This window comes from Erythrolamprus reginae, chromosome 1, assembly GCF_031021105.1.
Source record: "Erythrolamprus reginae isolate rEryReg1 chromosome 1, rEryReg1.hap1, whole genome shotgun sequence".
Lineage (NCBI taxonomy): Eukaryota > Metazoa > Chordata > Lepidosauria > Squamata > Dipsadidae > Erythrolamprus > Erythrolamprus reginae.
Genome location: NC_091950.1, coordinates 393,564,750 through 393,580,434, shown reverse-complemented (window position 1 = coordinate 393,580,434; position 15,685 = coordinate 393,564,750). Strand labels below are relative to the sequence as shown.

The following is a 15,685-nucleotide window of genomic DNA, read 5'->3' as shown; positions in this document are numbered from 1 at the left end:
TGCCTTTTCTGGCCCTGTTTCTTCCCAAGAGATTCCTACAGAGGCCCCACGGAGGCTTCTCCCTGCCTTTTCTGGCCCTGTTTCTTCCCAGGAGATTCCTACAGAGGCCCCACGGAGGCTTCTCCCTGCCTTTTCCACTTACAGTTTCGGAGGCTTGGGTTTGTAAGTGGAAAATGGTTCTTGAGAAGAGGCAAAAAAATCTTGAACACCCAGTTCTTTATCTAGAAAAGTTCGTAAGTAGACGCATTCTTAGGTAGAGGTACCACTGTGCTTGGATGGGAGACCACGAGCAGGAAATTAAACATACGGTATATATATTTTTAAGGCTCCTTCCCACTATAAGTACTAAGCCTCAGGTGCATGGTTTCCATGTCGAGGTTCCTCTTCTCCTTCCCCGTGATGCCAAAAGGCTGGTTTCCGAAGCACAGACCCAAAAGCTTTGTATCATGAGAACAATCTTTAATGAGGAAACATATGCACTGCAGGTGCTAAAACAGTCATTACAAGACTATTCCAACATGTAACAGGGCAGGGCTGGCTGCGTTCACAAGCCGAGTCCTCCATCGCGGTCCTGGGAGCCGAGGACTCCGTCACGCCTGGCCACCCAGCTTCATATACCTATGGGTACCAACTATCGAGAGGGAAAGTGCACAAGGAACAGTTCACATTTCACGCTATTTTCAGAGGGAAGCATTAATGGGCCGAGGGTGAGGAAACGGAGGCTTCATGAGCCCCAACAATCAGCCAGGTGGGAAGGTTAGTTAGCACCATCAGGTTGGGAGAGGATTGGAAGGAGGTTTCAGAGCACACGTGCTTCTCTCAAGGTCTCGTCCGGCTTGAAAGGCCAGTGAACAACTCAGACAGGAAATCCCTCCTTTCGCTCAACATGGAGAGGAGAAAAACTCTGTCTCACTGAGTATTAAAGGAATCCTTTATCCCCCAGCTCAGAGCAAAGAAGGTGGCTGGTGTAGTGTGGATGGAGAAGCTGGTTCCACCAACCCACACCGATCCCTTTCTCTCGACAATGCTGATGGGAACCAACCTCTGCTCTGGCAGCTCCTCCTTTGCAAGATCAGGAGAAGAGGCACTAAAGGAAGAAGGACAACTGGGTTCTGCTGCTCTTTTTATCCTACCTCCAGGCAGTAAGGGGCTAGGATTATGGCCAAGAGGCTGATACACTCGGACGGGACAAGGCCTCTTCCTTGGACAGAGACATTGAAGAGATTGGGAAGAGAAAAGCGTCGGGATATTCCAGTACTTTAAAAGAAAAAGCTACAAGGAATAAACCATGAAGACAGTTGCTGTTTGATACAGGCCAATGGGAAGAGTAAGACAAAAATCTCGTTCACGTGAATTATTCCCCTCTACAGTATTTTGGTATGAGCACACTTGGAATACTGTGTTCAGTTCTGGGGGCCCCCAATTTAAAAAGGACATTGATAAACTAGAGCAAGTTCAAAGAGAGTGGCCTGGAAACCAAGTCCTATGAGGAACGGTTAAAGGATCTAGGGGTGTTTAGTCTGCAAAGGAGAAGACTGAGAGGAGACTTGATAGCTGTCTACAAATATCTGAAGGGCTGTCACAGAGCAGAGGGATCGGCATTGTTCTCATTAGCACATTGGAAGGACTAGAAACAATGGAATGAAACTGCAAGGGAGTAGATTTAGATGAGATATCAGAAAAAAACTTTCTAACAGTAAGGGTGATAAACCAGTGGAACAGTTTGCCACAGGAGGTGGTGGGCTCACTTTCACTGGAGGTCTTCAAACAGAGACTGGACAGTCATCTTTCTGGGATGTTTTGATGAATCCTGCATTGAGCAGGGGGGTGGACCCGATGACCCTGGAGGTCCCTTCCAACTCTATGATTCTATGATAACTTCTTGGCTGCTGTCTAGCTTTGGAAGCCTCCATCCTCTCACTCTAACCATAGACTGTATTATCCTAGAGTAGCCAGGGGGAGAGCTCTTTCTCCTATAACCGAGTGTGTGCCCAATGTTTACTTTTACTTGGGACACAGAAGAAAGGGGAATCATTTGAACTTGGCCATAGAAACATAGAAGACTGGCGGCAGAAAAAGACCTCATGGTCCATCTAGTCTGCCCTTATACTATTTTCTGTATTTATCTTAGGATGGATCTATGTTTATCCCAGGCATGTTTAAATTCAGTTACTGTGGATTTATCTGCCACGTCTCTGGAAGTTTGTTCCAAGGTTCTACTACTCTTTCAGTAGAATAATATTTTCTCATGTTGCTTTTGATCTTTCCCCCAACTAACTTCAGATTGTGTCCCCTTGTTCTTGTGTTCACTTTCCTAATCTTTTATACTGTCCTCTCAAGAGCCTTCAGTTGAGAATATGTAGCAAACCCAAACAAAGGGGATAGAAGCTCACAACTGTTAGTGACACTGTCCGATGAGACAACAGAGATAAAGGAGGTTTGTCTACTCTGGGGTAATTCTTGGCTGACCCTCTTCCCTTGCACAGTGAGTACAATGCCTGAATGGGGACCTCTATCCTCCAACCCAGCTGAGCCCCACCCTAGCCTGGCCCACACACCTCCCCCTTTCTATCCTACTGCTAGCACACAAAGCACCTTTATTTCAGTAATTTTTTTTCTCCATGTGATGCACAAACAAGTCAAAATGTCACTTATCCAAAAACCCAACGTGCAAAACAGAAAGGAAACCGCACAGACAGGCCCCCTCGGCCCTGCCCCTTCCCCAGGGCCATCCCTCCCCCTCTTCCCCCACAGTACTTGGGGGGGAGCTCCCACCTTCTCTAGGAACAAAGGCAGGTCCCCCCTCGGGGCATCACCTGGCACTTAGTGCAGCTGTGGGGTGAGGAGAGGGATAGGGCCCGGGGCGTCTCGTTCCCAGAGGGGAGCAGGTGGCTCTGCGGGGCACGGCCTATTGGGTGCAGGCAGCAGAGCGCTTGCCGCTTGTCAGTGGCTCCGGTGAAAAGTGTGGCTGCCATGAGCTTGCAGGGTGTTGGTGGCAGCCAGGCAAGTGGGGGTGGAGATGGTGTCCTTAGTTGGGGGACAAGTCTGGAGGGCAGCTACCAAATGCCACTAGACCTGCCTCCGGGGGGAGCGAGAATCCGGGCCGAAGCTCGCTTTGGAACATGGTCATCGATTTGAGAACCTGTGGCCAAAGAAAAAAGGAGACAGAAAAGGCGCAGGGTCAAAAGCAAAATCGGCAAGGAGAAATCACATTCCTATTCACCCTGTCACTGCAAAGACCAGGAGAAAAATCACCTGCATTTATAGAAACATAGAATATTGACAGCAGAAAAAGACCTCATGGTCCATCTAGTCTGCCCTTGTACTATTTCCTGTATTTTATCTTAGGATGGATAGATGTTTATCCCAGTCATGTTTAAATTCAGTTACTGCGGATTTACCAACCACGTCTGCTGGAAGTTTGTTCCAAGCATCTACTACTCTTTCAGTAAAATATTTTCTCACGTTGCTTTTGATCTTTCCCTCAACTAACCTCAGATTGTGTCCCCTTGTTCTTGTGTTCATTTTCCTATTAAAAACACTTCCCTCCTGAACCTTATTTAACCCTTTAACATATATAAATGTTTCTATCATGTCCCCCCTTTCCCTTCTGTCCTCTACACTATACAGATTTAATTCATTAAGTCCTTCCTGATAGGTTTGATGCTTAAGACCTTCCACCATTTTTGTAGTCCGTCTGTTCCATTTTATCAATATATTTTATATTTAATCCTAATTCATTTTTTTATAAAATAATTTATTTGAAGTCATCTTTATTTTGGGTGATCTGAACCCTTCTGGAAAAGGAGAACCTAGAGATTAATCTGCATGGTTGGGTGAGGGAATTTGCAGAGCCTCTGCCATACAAAATGGCTCAGATTCGTTCCCAGTTAAGAATCCAGCCTTGGTGCAGATCTGATGGAGATGCCCACGGCACAGCATTTCCTTATTCTGGGAATAAACATCTGTTGAGTCTGAGGAAGAGGACATTTTAACTGCAGCCTCAGCCACCTGCTATTTGCTGCTGCCACTGCCCCTCCCATGCACCCATCCCATCAGGTACAGCAATGGGGGGCTGCGAAAGAACTCCATCAGATGGGTCCAGAGCCTTTTCTGTTGCAGCACCTGCCTTCTGGGACACCATCTCTCCTGATCAACCCAACTTTTATGCCCTTACAGAAATCACTTTCCAGCAAGTCTGAGGACTCCTGGTATAGTGATCCTGCATACTGTCTACATTTTTTATTATTTACATTTCCCCCCTCCCCCTATGGTCTTTTTTTATCTATGTTTATTGTTTTGATTGTTTTAATTGTTCTTATACTATTTTAACTGGTTTGCAAAACGTTTTGAATTGTTGGTTTTATTGTAGACCACCCAGAGTCATTTCACGTGAGATGGGCAGCCATATAAATTTTTTTCCAGGTTTCAGTGCTGTTTTAATTTTCTTATTTTAAAAAATATAAATTTAACAAATAAATAAATGAATAGAAACATAGAAACATAGAAGTCTGACGGCAGAAAAAGACCTCATGGTCCATCTAGTCTGCCCTTATACTATTTCCTGTATTTTATCTTACAATGGATATATGTTTATCCCAGGCATGTTTAAATTCAGTTACTGTGGATTTATCTACCACGTCTGCTGGAAGTTTGTTCCAAGGATCTACTACTCTTTCAGTAAAATAATATTTTCTCATGTTGCTTTTGATCTTTCCCCCAACTAACTTCAGATTGTGTCCCCTTGTTCTTGTGTTCACTTTCCTATTAAAAACACTTAATAAACTGGAAGAGAAAGAAATGCACTGAAATCTAATAGGCACCATAAGCAACATACTGCAAATGGTTAATCTGAACATTTTATGTTGTATAAAGAATCAGAGAGAAGCTTGAACAGCAGCCATCATCTAAGTGATGGTGAAGGATAAACTTGTTTCTCTTTTCTGCCCTACCTAGGGATTATATTTTGGAAGCAATTTACATTTTGATTAAATATTAATGGGGAGTTTTTTATGTAATAAAAATAGCAGCTTTAAAGGAAAGATTTTTGTGGGAATATAACAAGAAATGAGAGCAACCTCTAAACAATATTGTTATGAAAAAAACTAAGTAAGGTCAGATCTATTAAGAGCTTTGATAGGACTCCATCAAAAATCCCAAGCTTTTCAAAAATTGAAAACTTCCTGGGGAAAAAAACTAATATATTTTACATCGTTGGCAAAGATGTGCCCATGAAATCAGCAAAGAACTGAGCTGGAGTCGAGGAAGTCTTTAGTCTTTTAGCAAAAGGTGATGCAAAAGCAGTTTCTTCCATTTGTGTAATTAGTATTGCGTGGTGTACTCAGTTATTAAGCTTTCCGAGACACGGCTAAAATAAGACTGCAGCTGTAATGTTTGGGAAGATCCCTTTATAATGAGCGCAAACTACATCTTAGCTTTCCATTACAGATGATAAATCCTGACTTGCCAGACTGGACCATCTGGCTTCGAAGAAGGATGGAAAGAAAGGGCGTTTCCCAAACTAATGCTAGTCTGCACTTCAGTGTCCAGAGTTGGTGGTTGTGCTGACTTCACTTCAGCTACCTTTTTCCTTTGGAGTTTGACAGGTGCAGATGTTCCAGACAGAAATGTATGTTCCACTTTGGCTGTTCTGCGCATACCAGAAGGGGAGAGCTGAAGTTGACTCTCGGACAGCTATCACTTTACAGAGCTATAGCCAGTAGCATTTAAGACGTGCTGTATTTTTCAGAGTATAAGACACACCTTTTTCTTCCCTAAAAGAGGCTGAAAATTTGGGTGTGTCTTATAATCCGAATATAACTTTTACTAAGCTTTTTTTTTTTTTAGCCCTAACAAGAAAAGCCCGAGATGACCGGGATTAAAGGGGGAATGGCAGGAAACTGGCCGGGCCTTCGTGCTGCTCTCAAATTTCCTGGGAAATTTTTCCGGGCTCAGGTTCTTAAGTAGAAAATGGTTCTTAAGAAGAGGCAAAAAAATCTTGAACACAGGGTTCTTATCTAGAAAAGTTCTTAAGTAGAGGCGTTCTTAAATAGAAGTACTTTGTTCTGTACAAAGTTGAATGTACTGACATGTGAAATTTATTGTCAATCGGTGTTGCTTCCTATGTAGACAGTTTGATTTCACAGAAGTTTGATTTACTTGGAGTTATATTGTGTTGTTTAAGTGTTCCCTTTATTTCTTTGAGCAGAGTACATCAATCCTAAATTGGCAAAATTGATATCTTTGTGTAAAGGTACTACGCTGCAACAAAACGGATTTACAAATGTTCCACACAACCTGTTAAGATTATAGCTGTACTTGTTGACTGAATTCACAAACTCTTCATCCCCATTTTAGCTGCTGCTGGTGGACTATGTGAACATAGCTCACTAGCCTTGGAAGGTTGCTAAGAAATGCTTTACTCAAAGAAACATACAAATCAACTTGCTATTTTTAATGCCACCAAAATACTCCAACAGACTATTCTTTCTCATGCTCTTGATTCAATCTCCCTACAGATAATTGTAGTCAACTAATTTTATTTCTGCCCTTTCCTCTTTGACAGGTATCATCTTCCACCTGATCTTCCGATCCTTCTTCTTGTCTCTTTTAGCCAATATACAGTAGAAGTCCCCTTTCCTCCCATCCACCCATGAAAAGCATAACACGTTATCTAAAAGAAAGTCAAGACTAGGAACAAGCAGTGCAGGCATCAAAGTAAATCAGAATGGGACGTGTAGCTGTTTAGAAGCAAAAGCATGGAAGGAGGAAGGGGTGGAGGGGGATGGGAGGCTCAGGACCAGATCTCAGTCCTTAAAAGGAAGTCTGGTCCCACAGGTGGGATGTATAAAATCAGCCAATTCTTCTAAGGAAAGACTTAGAAAGTAGCCCTGTGAAGATGGGGAGCGAGGAGGAAGCAAATACAGTGGTACCTCTACTTACGAACTTATTCTGTGACCAGGTTCTTAAGTAGAAAAGTTTGTAAGAAGAAGCAATTTTTTCCCATAGGAATCAATGTAAAAGCAAATAATGTGTGCAATTGGGGAAACCACAGGGAGGGTGGATGCCCTGTTTCCTCCCAAGAGATTCCTAGACAGGCCCCACGGAGGTGTCTTCCCACCTGTTCCAGCCCCTGTTTCCTCCCAGGAGATTCCTAGAGAGGCCCCACAGAGGCTTCTCCCTGCCTTTTCCAGCCCTGTTTCTTCCCAGGAGATTCCTAGAGAGGCCCCACGGAGGCTTCTTCCCAGCTATTCCAGCCCGTTTCCTCCCAGGAGATTCCTAGAGAGGCCCCACAGAGGCTTCTCCCCACCTTTTCCAGCCCTGTTTCCTCCCAGGAGTTTCCTATAGAGGCCCCACAGAGGTTTCTCCCTGCCTTTTCCAGCCCTGTTTCTTCCCAGGAGATTCCTAGAGAGGCCCCACGGAGGCTTCTTCCTAGCTATTCCAGCCCGTTTCCTCCCAGGAGATTCCTAGAGAGGCCCCACAGAGGCTTCTCCCCACCTTTTCCAGCCCTGTTTCTTCCCAGGAGTTTCCTAGAGAGGCCCCACGGAGGCTTCTTCCCACCTATTCCAGCCCGTTTCCTCCCAGGAGATTCCTAGAGAGGCCCCACGGAAGCTTCTCCCCGCCTTTTCCAGCCCTGTTTCCTCCCAGGAGATTCCTAGAGAGGCCCCACAGAGGCTTCTTCCCACCTTTTCCAGCCCTGTTTCCTCCCAGGAGATTTCTAGAGAGGCCCCACAGAGGCTTCTCCCCACCTTTTCCAGCCCTGTTTCCTCCCAGGAGATTCCTAGAGAAGCCCCAGAGGCTACAGTTTGGAGGCTTGGGTTTGTAAGTGGAGAAGAGGCAAAAAAATCTTGAACTTTTCTTATCTAGAAAAGTTCGTAAGTAGAGGCATTCTTAGGTAGAGGTACCACTGTGATACATAAGGCAAAGACAAAGAAGAGGAAGAGAGCAATGCTGGCAACCTGAGTCAGAGGAGCACGAAGGGTGGGCAGGATCTGCCGTTTTGCTATCCACCCAAAGGAAGACTTGCTCCAGCCCCCATCCTTACCGGAAAGGCTGAAGCCGGACTCGTGGAGGTCCCTCATGCCCCCATGTCTTGTGGCCGGCCGAATGGGGGTGTCTGCAAGTGGCGTCCCCGTCTCTTTTTTCCCAGCGTGCACAACCATGGCTACGTCCCCCAGGTATGGGGTGCGGTCCACGCCTTTAAGCTTTAAGCTCTAATTAAAAAAAAAATACACAAAATAAAAGTCAGCTTTGGCCCTCCCCCAAATGCTATTCTACGGAAACTCATAATCTCTGGAGAGCCGGGGCTCAAAGGAGTTAAGACACCTAGTGTGAGAAATCCAGATTAATCTTTTGGAGCGGATGATGGGGGTTAAGACAAGTGCGAGCAAACGGCCCAACTGGATGATGCCTTTGGCCGGAATCTCACTTAGTCTGCTGGACCTTGCACACGCCCGAGAAATACTGCCGAGTTGCAGGAAACAAGCCCTACTATGATGGCAGGATCTATGCTAGCGCCCTCCAGAAATATTTTTTCTCGAAGATCCCTCACTTTCACCTGGATTTTATTTTATTTTTATTTATGAAGAAAATTTATATGGCTGCCCAATTCACAGTGCTTCAGGCAGCTTATAGAAGTACAAAGTTTATTAACGCCCATACTGCTGGTGATAACAATCACTTGACAATAATTATTCTCCAAAATAAACATCTCTTATTCCCAATACAGTGTTCTCTCGATTTCCGTGGGGGATGCGTTCCGAGACTGCCCGCGAAAGTCGAATTTCCGCAAAGTAGAGATGCGGAAGTAAATACACTATTTTTGGCTATGAACAGTGTCACAAGCCTTCCCTTAACACTTTAAACCCCTAAAGTGCAATTTCCCATTCCCTTAGCAACCATTTAGATCATTACTCACCATGTTTATTTATTAAAGTTTATTTAAAAAAATATTTATTAAAGTCGGAGGAAAGTTTGGCGATGACATATGATGTCATCGGGCGGGAAAAACTGTGGTATGGGGAAAAAGCCCGCAAAGTATTTTTGAATTAATATTTTTGAAAAACCGTGGTATAGACTTTTCGCGAAGTTCGAACCCGCGAAAATCGAGGGAACACTGTATATCACTCCCTCTTCCCTTGAAATTGTTCCCTAGCGGATCCCACTCTCTGTTTCCAGATCTGTAGTTCTCTTTCTCCCTGCGTCCCTCCTTCACATATGTAGCACCTGATTTTTTCCTTTTAAAATCAAAGCTAATTTTATGTGGTGGGAAAAAGGATGACTAGGAAGAAGAAGGTTGAGAATTAACCTCTCTTTCCCCTCCTTGTGATCATACCAAGTTTATTCTGCATTGCACAGTCTCATCTTATATTCAAGACCACCTTCTACCTCATAGCTCCCAGCGACCGGTAAGATCCCACAGAGTTGGTTTTCTCCAGGTCCCGTCTGCTAAACAGTGTCGGCTGACGTGCCCATGAGGAAGGAACTTCTCTGTGGCTGCCCCAGTTCTCTGGAACCAACTATCCCCTGAGATCCGGACTGCCCCCACTCTATTGGCCTTTCTGAAAGCATTGAAGACCTGGCTTTTCCAGCAGGCTTGGGACCATTGATCTTGCAATTGCGAGGTCTGGCCTGAATGATATGTATGTATGTGATTTTGAAAGGGTTTTTAAATCTTTTATGATGTTTTTAAATGTATTTTCTATATTCTGTTGTAAGCCACCCAAAGTCCTTTGGGAGTTGGGCGGCTTAGAAATAAATTAAATTAAATTATTTATTCATTGTGTTTCAGAGCACCCGAATTCTAGAAAGGCAGTGGCTTTTAGCTCTGGGTTTTGAAGGGGTAGAACCACAAGGCACAGAACTCTTCCCCTTTACTTGGGCAATCAGAGAGGTTTCAGAAAATCTAATCGTGCTTAGAAGCTTGCATCTTATTTGAATAAATACTGATATTGGAGACCAAGGGGTACCATACCAATCATGCCTATCTAACCTCTGATCTTTTGGGGATGTAAGTCATCCTTCCCAGTGAAATCTCTTCCTTCCTCTCGAGTCTTCCTTCTGCTTAGGCAAGTACCTAGTGAATTCCTCGTCTCTCTTTCTCTCTATTTCTGTCACATTAAACTTTAACATTAAACATTAAAATCAAGTCATGGCCAATTTTCTTTTTGTAGGAAGAAGACTATACAGTGGTACCTCTACTTAAGAACTTAACTCATTCCCTGACCAGGTTCTTAAGTAGAAAAGGTTGTAAGTAGAAGCAATTGTTCCCATAGGAATCAATGTAAAAGCAAATAATGCATGCAAACCCATTAGGAAAAAAAATAAAAGCTTGGTATTTGGGTGGGAGGAGGAGGAGGAAGAAGAGGAGGAGGACAGTCGCTGCCGAAGGAAGAAGGTGAGGTGAGGTGAATCAAAAAAATCCAAAACTATAAGGCTTTAAAAAAAAAAAAGAGGGACTCTGAGGCGGTGAGGAGGAGCAGGCGCCTCCCATACACCCAGCACGAAGCTGCCTCCCATACACTGCGCCAGGGAGAGAAACCCAGGGGGAATGGCAAGAAACTGGCCGGGCCTTCATGCCGCTCTCAAATTCCCTGAGAAATTTTTCCGGGCTCAGGTTCTTAAGTTCTTAAAAAGAGGCAAAAAAATATTGAACACCCGGTTCTTATCTTGAAAAGTTCTTAAGTAGAGGCGTTCTTAGGTAAAGGTACCACTATAGTTTTTTGTTTTTTTAATCCCTTGAGGGAATTTTCTGTAGCTGTTCAGAAAACGAGAAACTCCAGTGAGAAACGCCCACAAACGTGTTTCTCCAAATGGTTCTTTCCACACACACCCATGTTCCTGAAATCATTTACTGTTCCAGAAGCCAATATCCGTAGTACTTCTCTAAACAGAATCCTCCTCATTGTGGAGAACTTGCTCTGCTCAACCGTCTCCGCTTCCCCCAAATAATAATAATAATAATTAATAATAATAATTTATTAGATTTGTATGCCGCCGCTCTCCGAAGACTCGGGGCGGCTCACAACAACGATAAAAGCAATATTATAATGGCACAAATCTAATATTAAAAAACTAAAAACCCTATCATAATTAAAAACCAAACAGCACATACATACCAAACATAAATTATAATAAGCCTGGGGGAAAGGTGTCTCAAATCCCCCATGCCTGGCGGTATAGGTGGGTCTTAAGTAGTTTAAGGAAGACAAGGAGAGTGGGAGCAGTTCTAATTTCCGGGAGGAGTTGATTCCAGAGGGCCGGGGCCGCCACAGAGAAGGCTCTTCCTCTGGGGCCCGCCAGACGACATTGTTTAGTCGACATGACCCGGAGAAGGCCAACTCTGTGGGACCTTATCAGCCGCTGGGATTCGTGCGGTAGCCCCCCTTAGCATAGTGGACACTTGTACAGAAAAGTAACAGGAAGTACTTTGGATTCTGTCACATAATTCACAGATGATTTAGCCACTAATGTGTTATAGATTGTAATGTGTAATGTTTATGTGTTATGGATTACTACCAGTGTTAGGGGCAACATGCCTCTGAGATGCATTTGTTGGGCACCAGGATACGGTAGATGTAACTGCAGTCTCGTACTTTTGTGGCCCCCTTGAAGTTATCTAATTAGCTGCTGTGAAAATCTGCATTTTGGCCATATGGGTTTTTGGCCTAAGCCGTGTCTACTTACTGGTCTTTGGCCACTGATCCTTTTGGTATTAAAAAAAAATGCATTTTTATTAGCTCCATATTGCTCCATCGCTATGCCTTTATTGTACATACAGTACATGGCAGTGATGGCAAACCTTTTTTGGTTTGCGTGTCAAAAGACGTGGATGTGCTAGCATTAGTTCATGTGCCCGCACCCCTTTCCTCCCCCAACGCATGCGCAACTCTCATGCTACCCCCCATGCATGCTCACAGGCCTTTATGAAGCCTGGTAGGTGAAAAAAATGCCGAAACAGGTGTTGTGGTTGGCTCTGGCCCAGCTCCTGCCCCAAGGAATGTGGAGGTGGATGCAGGGGAAACATCAACATGTCATAGGCCTGTTTTATTGCCGACAGAGGCAGGTAGTGCAGTTTCCTCGGACGAAGAAGAAGGTGGGGGGTGACATGGAAGAGGGGGGCTTGGCACACAGCCCAGGAAGCCAATCTCCATTATCTTCGGTCAATTCGGATGAGAAAGTATTAGACCCATGCATGCGCAGAATTATGCGTAGAAGAGACCAATTGCAGAAATATTACAGGAGATAAGAGAGGCCACCTGTGTTTGGGTGGGGCTCCAGTAATTAGAGCTGCTGATATAAATAGCAGCGTGTTGGCTTGGCCGTTGTGGAAGGGAGCTGGGGTGGCGCAGCAGGTAGACTGCTGTACTGCAGGCCCCTGAAGCTGACTGTAGATCTGAAGGTCAGCGGTTCAAATCTCATCACCAGTTCAAGGTTGACTCAGCCTTCCATCCTTCCGAGGTGGGTAAATTGAGGACCCGGATTGTGGGGGTAATAGGCTGGCTCTGTTAAAAAGTGCTATTGCTAACATGTTGTAAGCCGCCCTGAGTCTAAGGAGAAGGGTGGCCTAAAAATTGAATAAATAAAAAATAAATAAATAAAGATTATCTGATCGTTGTTCTTCAGGACTGTGCTTTGCTGTTTCCGGACTTTGTTTGTTGATTTTTCACGACTTTGAAACCAAAGCAGAGCAAAGTGTGTGTGTGTTTCACTTCGTGGAAGAAGGAAGGCTGTGACGTTTCTTCACAGCTGCTAGCTAAGTACTTAAAGACTGATTAAGGGGATTGTACAGACTACCAGGTTGTTTTGGGACGAGTGCTCTTTGCAATACAAAAAGGGTGCTTTGTTTCTTTTGAATTTTTGTGGTAAAGAACATTGTTTTTGAACTTTCAAGTGTGTGTGTGTCTGAAATTCGTACCCTTGAATTTTCGGGAGACTCTTACCATAGAACCCGGCAGAACAACAGGCAAACTGGAAGTTTGGGAAAACACACTTCCGGTTTGCCCATTGTGCTGTTTTTTGCAATCCAGGGATTTAGGGAGCTTCCCTGAACCCCTCCGAAGCCCAAAAAAGAGCACAACAACAAACAGGAAGTGTGTTTTTCCAAACTTCCAGGTTGTCCATTGGGGGATTTTTTTTTGCCTCCGGGGCTTCAGGGAAGCTTCCCTGAAGTGTCCCAAGGACAAAACGGCCTTTCCCAAGGCCGAAAATCAGGTGGCCAGCAGGCACATGCGTGCTGTGGTTGAAACATGGCAAGGTCTCGCATGCTCTCTGATATGGCTCCGCGTGCTACCTGTGGCCACGCGTGCCATAGGTTCGCCATCATGGATATATGGCCTTATTTTGCAACTCTTACTTTGTTTTCTGTATAAGTGTCTGCTATGCCAGTGTTTCCCAACCTTGGCAACTTGAAGATATCTGGACTTCAACTCCCAGAATTCCCCAGCCAGCATTCGCTGGCTGGGGAATTCTGGGAGTTGATGTCCAGATATCTTCAAGTTGCCAAGGTTGGGAAACACTGTGCTATGCTAAGGGGGGCAACTGTCCTCAGATCATTTTTGTAATGATGTCTCTATTCACTGGGCACTTTTCTGCACCAACTTTTCATATCATTGCTCTTCTGTCATGCTCAGTGACTGATTTGCTACCGGACAGGGTAAACTTATGGAAAAGGGATACCGGAAGCAGTACAGGGAAGTCCCTCCCAATCCCCCACTTAGTCCCAGGTCTCCCTCCTGCCTTTTTGCTTGTCCCTGTTTTGGTACCTTTTCTCGCTGCACCAGTTTCTTGTAGACCGAGTCTGGAAAGGAGCGGAGAGGGCAGAATTTCCCAGTGCCTTCAGCACACATAAAGGCTCCATTCTCGTAGACGACGCGCCCGTGGCTTATAGTAACCAGTGGCACCCCATGGCAGCGCATGTTCTCGTACAGGTTCACATCACCACCTTGCACCTGGGTACTGGCTGAGATGGTCCTAGGAAAGTGGAAAGAGCAGTGAGATCGGCAGGAAACCGGCTCTACTATCTTAGCGCCGACAGCATCTAATAATAATAATAATAACAACAACAGAGTTGAAGGGAACTTGGAGGTCTTCTAGTCCAGTGATTTTCAACCTTTTTTGAGCCGCGGCACATTTTTGACATTTACAAAATCCTGGGGCACACCACCAACCAAAATGACACAAACTAACTAACTAACTAACTAACTAACTAACTAACTAACTAACTAACTAACTAACTAACTAACTAACTAACTAAATAAACAAACAAACACACACACACACACACACATACATAAATAACCCCCTCATATATACAATCCCATGTAACATCCCCTTATAAATACTGTACAGTCAATCATCAATCATCCCTCCTCAAATTTATACCACTGTCTCATTTCTGGGTACTTCTCCTGTCTTTCCCCCTTTTCTCTCTCATTCCTTCTCCCTCTCACTTCTCCTCTTTTTCCATCCCTGTCTCTCTCCCCTCCTTATGTGTGTGTGTGTATACACACTCGAACCATTTCCAAAACCAGTTGAGGGCTGGGGGTTTTTTCCTCTTTTATTCTTTTCAAAAACAGGTGTGGGCTGGGAGGGGGGGTTTCTTATTATTTGGGTGCTTTTTACCATATGCTTCAAGAATCACCTCTCTCTCTCTCTTTTGTTTCTCTCTCCTCTCATTCTCTGCCTCAATCATTTTCTCGTTTCTCCTTTTTTCTTCCCTTTTTGTTCTCATTTCTCTCTCTCCTTTCCTCTCCCTATCTGTCTCTCTTGCTTTCTCTCTCTCTCGCTATCTCTTTTTCTCTCTTGCTTTCCTTCTCTCTCTCTCTCTCGTTCTCTCTCTTATTTTCTTTCTCTCTCATGCTTTCTCTCTCTTGTTCTTTCTCTCTCTCTGTTGCTCTCTCTCGTTCTCTCTTTTATTTTCTTTCTCTCTCTCATGCTTTCTCTCTCTTGTTCTTTCTCTCTCTCTCTGTTGCTCTCTCGTTCTCTCTTATTTTCTTTCTCTCTCTCTCTCTTGTTCTCTCTCTCTCTCTTGTTCTCTCTCTCTCTCTTGTTTTCTCTCTCTTATTTTCTTTCTCTCTCTCTTGTTCTTTCTCTCTTTCTCATGCTTTCTCTCTCTTGTTCTTTCTCTCTCTCTCTCGTTCTCTCTCTTCCTTTCTTCTCTGTGGAGGCCGGCGAAGGTTTTCCTTAGTTTGAATGTTCTGAGCAAGCTGGCAGGGGGATGGGAAGCAGCCCCTTTACTGACAGCCCGGGACGGGACTGTGAGAGGGGTGGGCGTTCCCACAGCGCTCGGAGCGGCTAGCGGCCGGATCACCAGCGCCGCTGCAGCCACCACTGTGGGAGGAGCCGGAGAGAAGGACGGATCGGGCGGGCGAGGACAGCCACAAGTGGAAGCCTCAGCCCTGGAGCTCCCACTTGCAGAAGCCGCCCCTCCCCCGGTTATTGCCCGCCGCCGCTATTAGCGACGAGAAGCCATGGGCGCGAGGGGGCCGACTTTCAAAGCAACCTTTGCCGGCCTCCCGCGGGAGGGTGCCAATAGCGGCGGCGGCGGGCAATAGCCGGGGGGTGGCTTCTGCAACTGGGAGCACCAGGGCTGACACCTCAGCCCTGGAGCTCCCACTTGCAGGAGCCGCCTCGCGGCACACCTGACCATATCTCGCAGCACATTAGTGTGCCATGGCACACCAGT

At 45.1% G+C, this 15,685-nt stretch overlaps 1 protein-coding gene across 2 annotated transcripts in view; it reads right to left on the bottom strand.

Moving 5' to 3' along the window:
* Positions 1-446: 446 nt before the first annotated feature.
* Positions 447-15,685, bottom strand: part of DPYSL5 (dihydropyrimidinase like 5) — an 88,900-nt gene continuing 73,661 nt past the window's right edge. The window contains exons 10-12 of one of the 2 annotated variants that reach the window (XM_070741999.1): positions 13,764-14,017; positions 8,045-8,213; positions 447-3,142 (exon numbers count right to left, since the gene is read on the bottom strand). In XM_070741999.1, coding sequence (XP_070598100.1) covers positions 3,057-3,142; positions 8,045-8,213; positions 13,764-14,017 — 509 coding nt within the window. In that variant the 3' untranslated portion in view covers positions 447-3,056. The remainder of the gene's footprint in view (positions 3,143-8,044; positions 8,214-13,763; positions 14,018-15,685) is intronic. The other variant, XM_070742008.1, reaches the window with a different exon arrangement.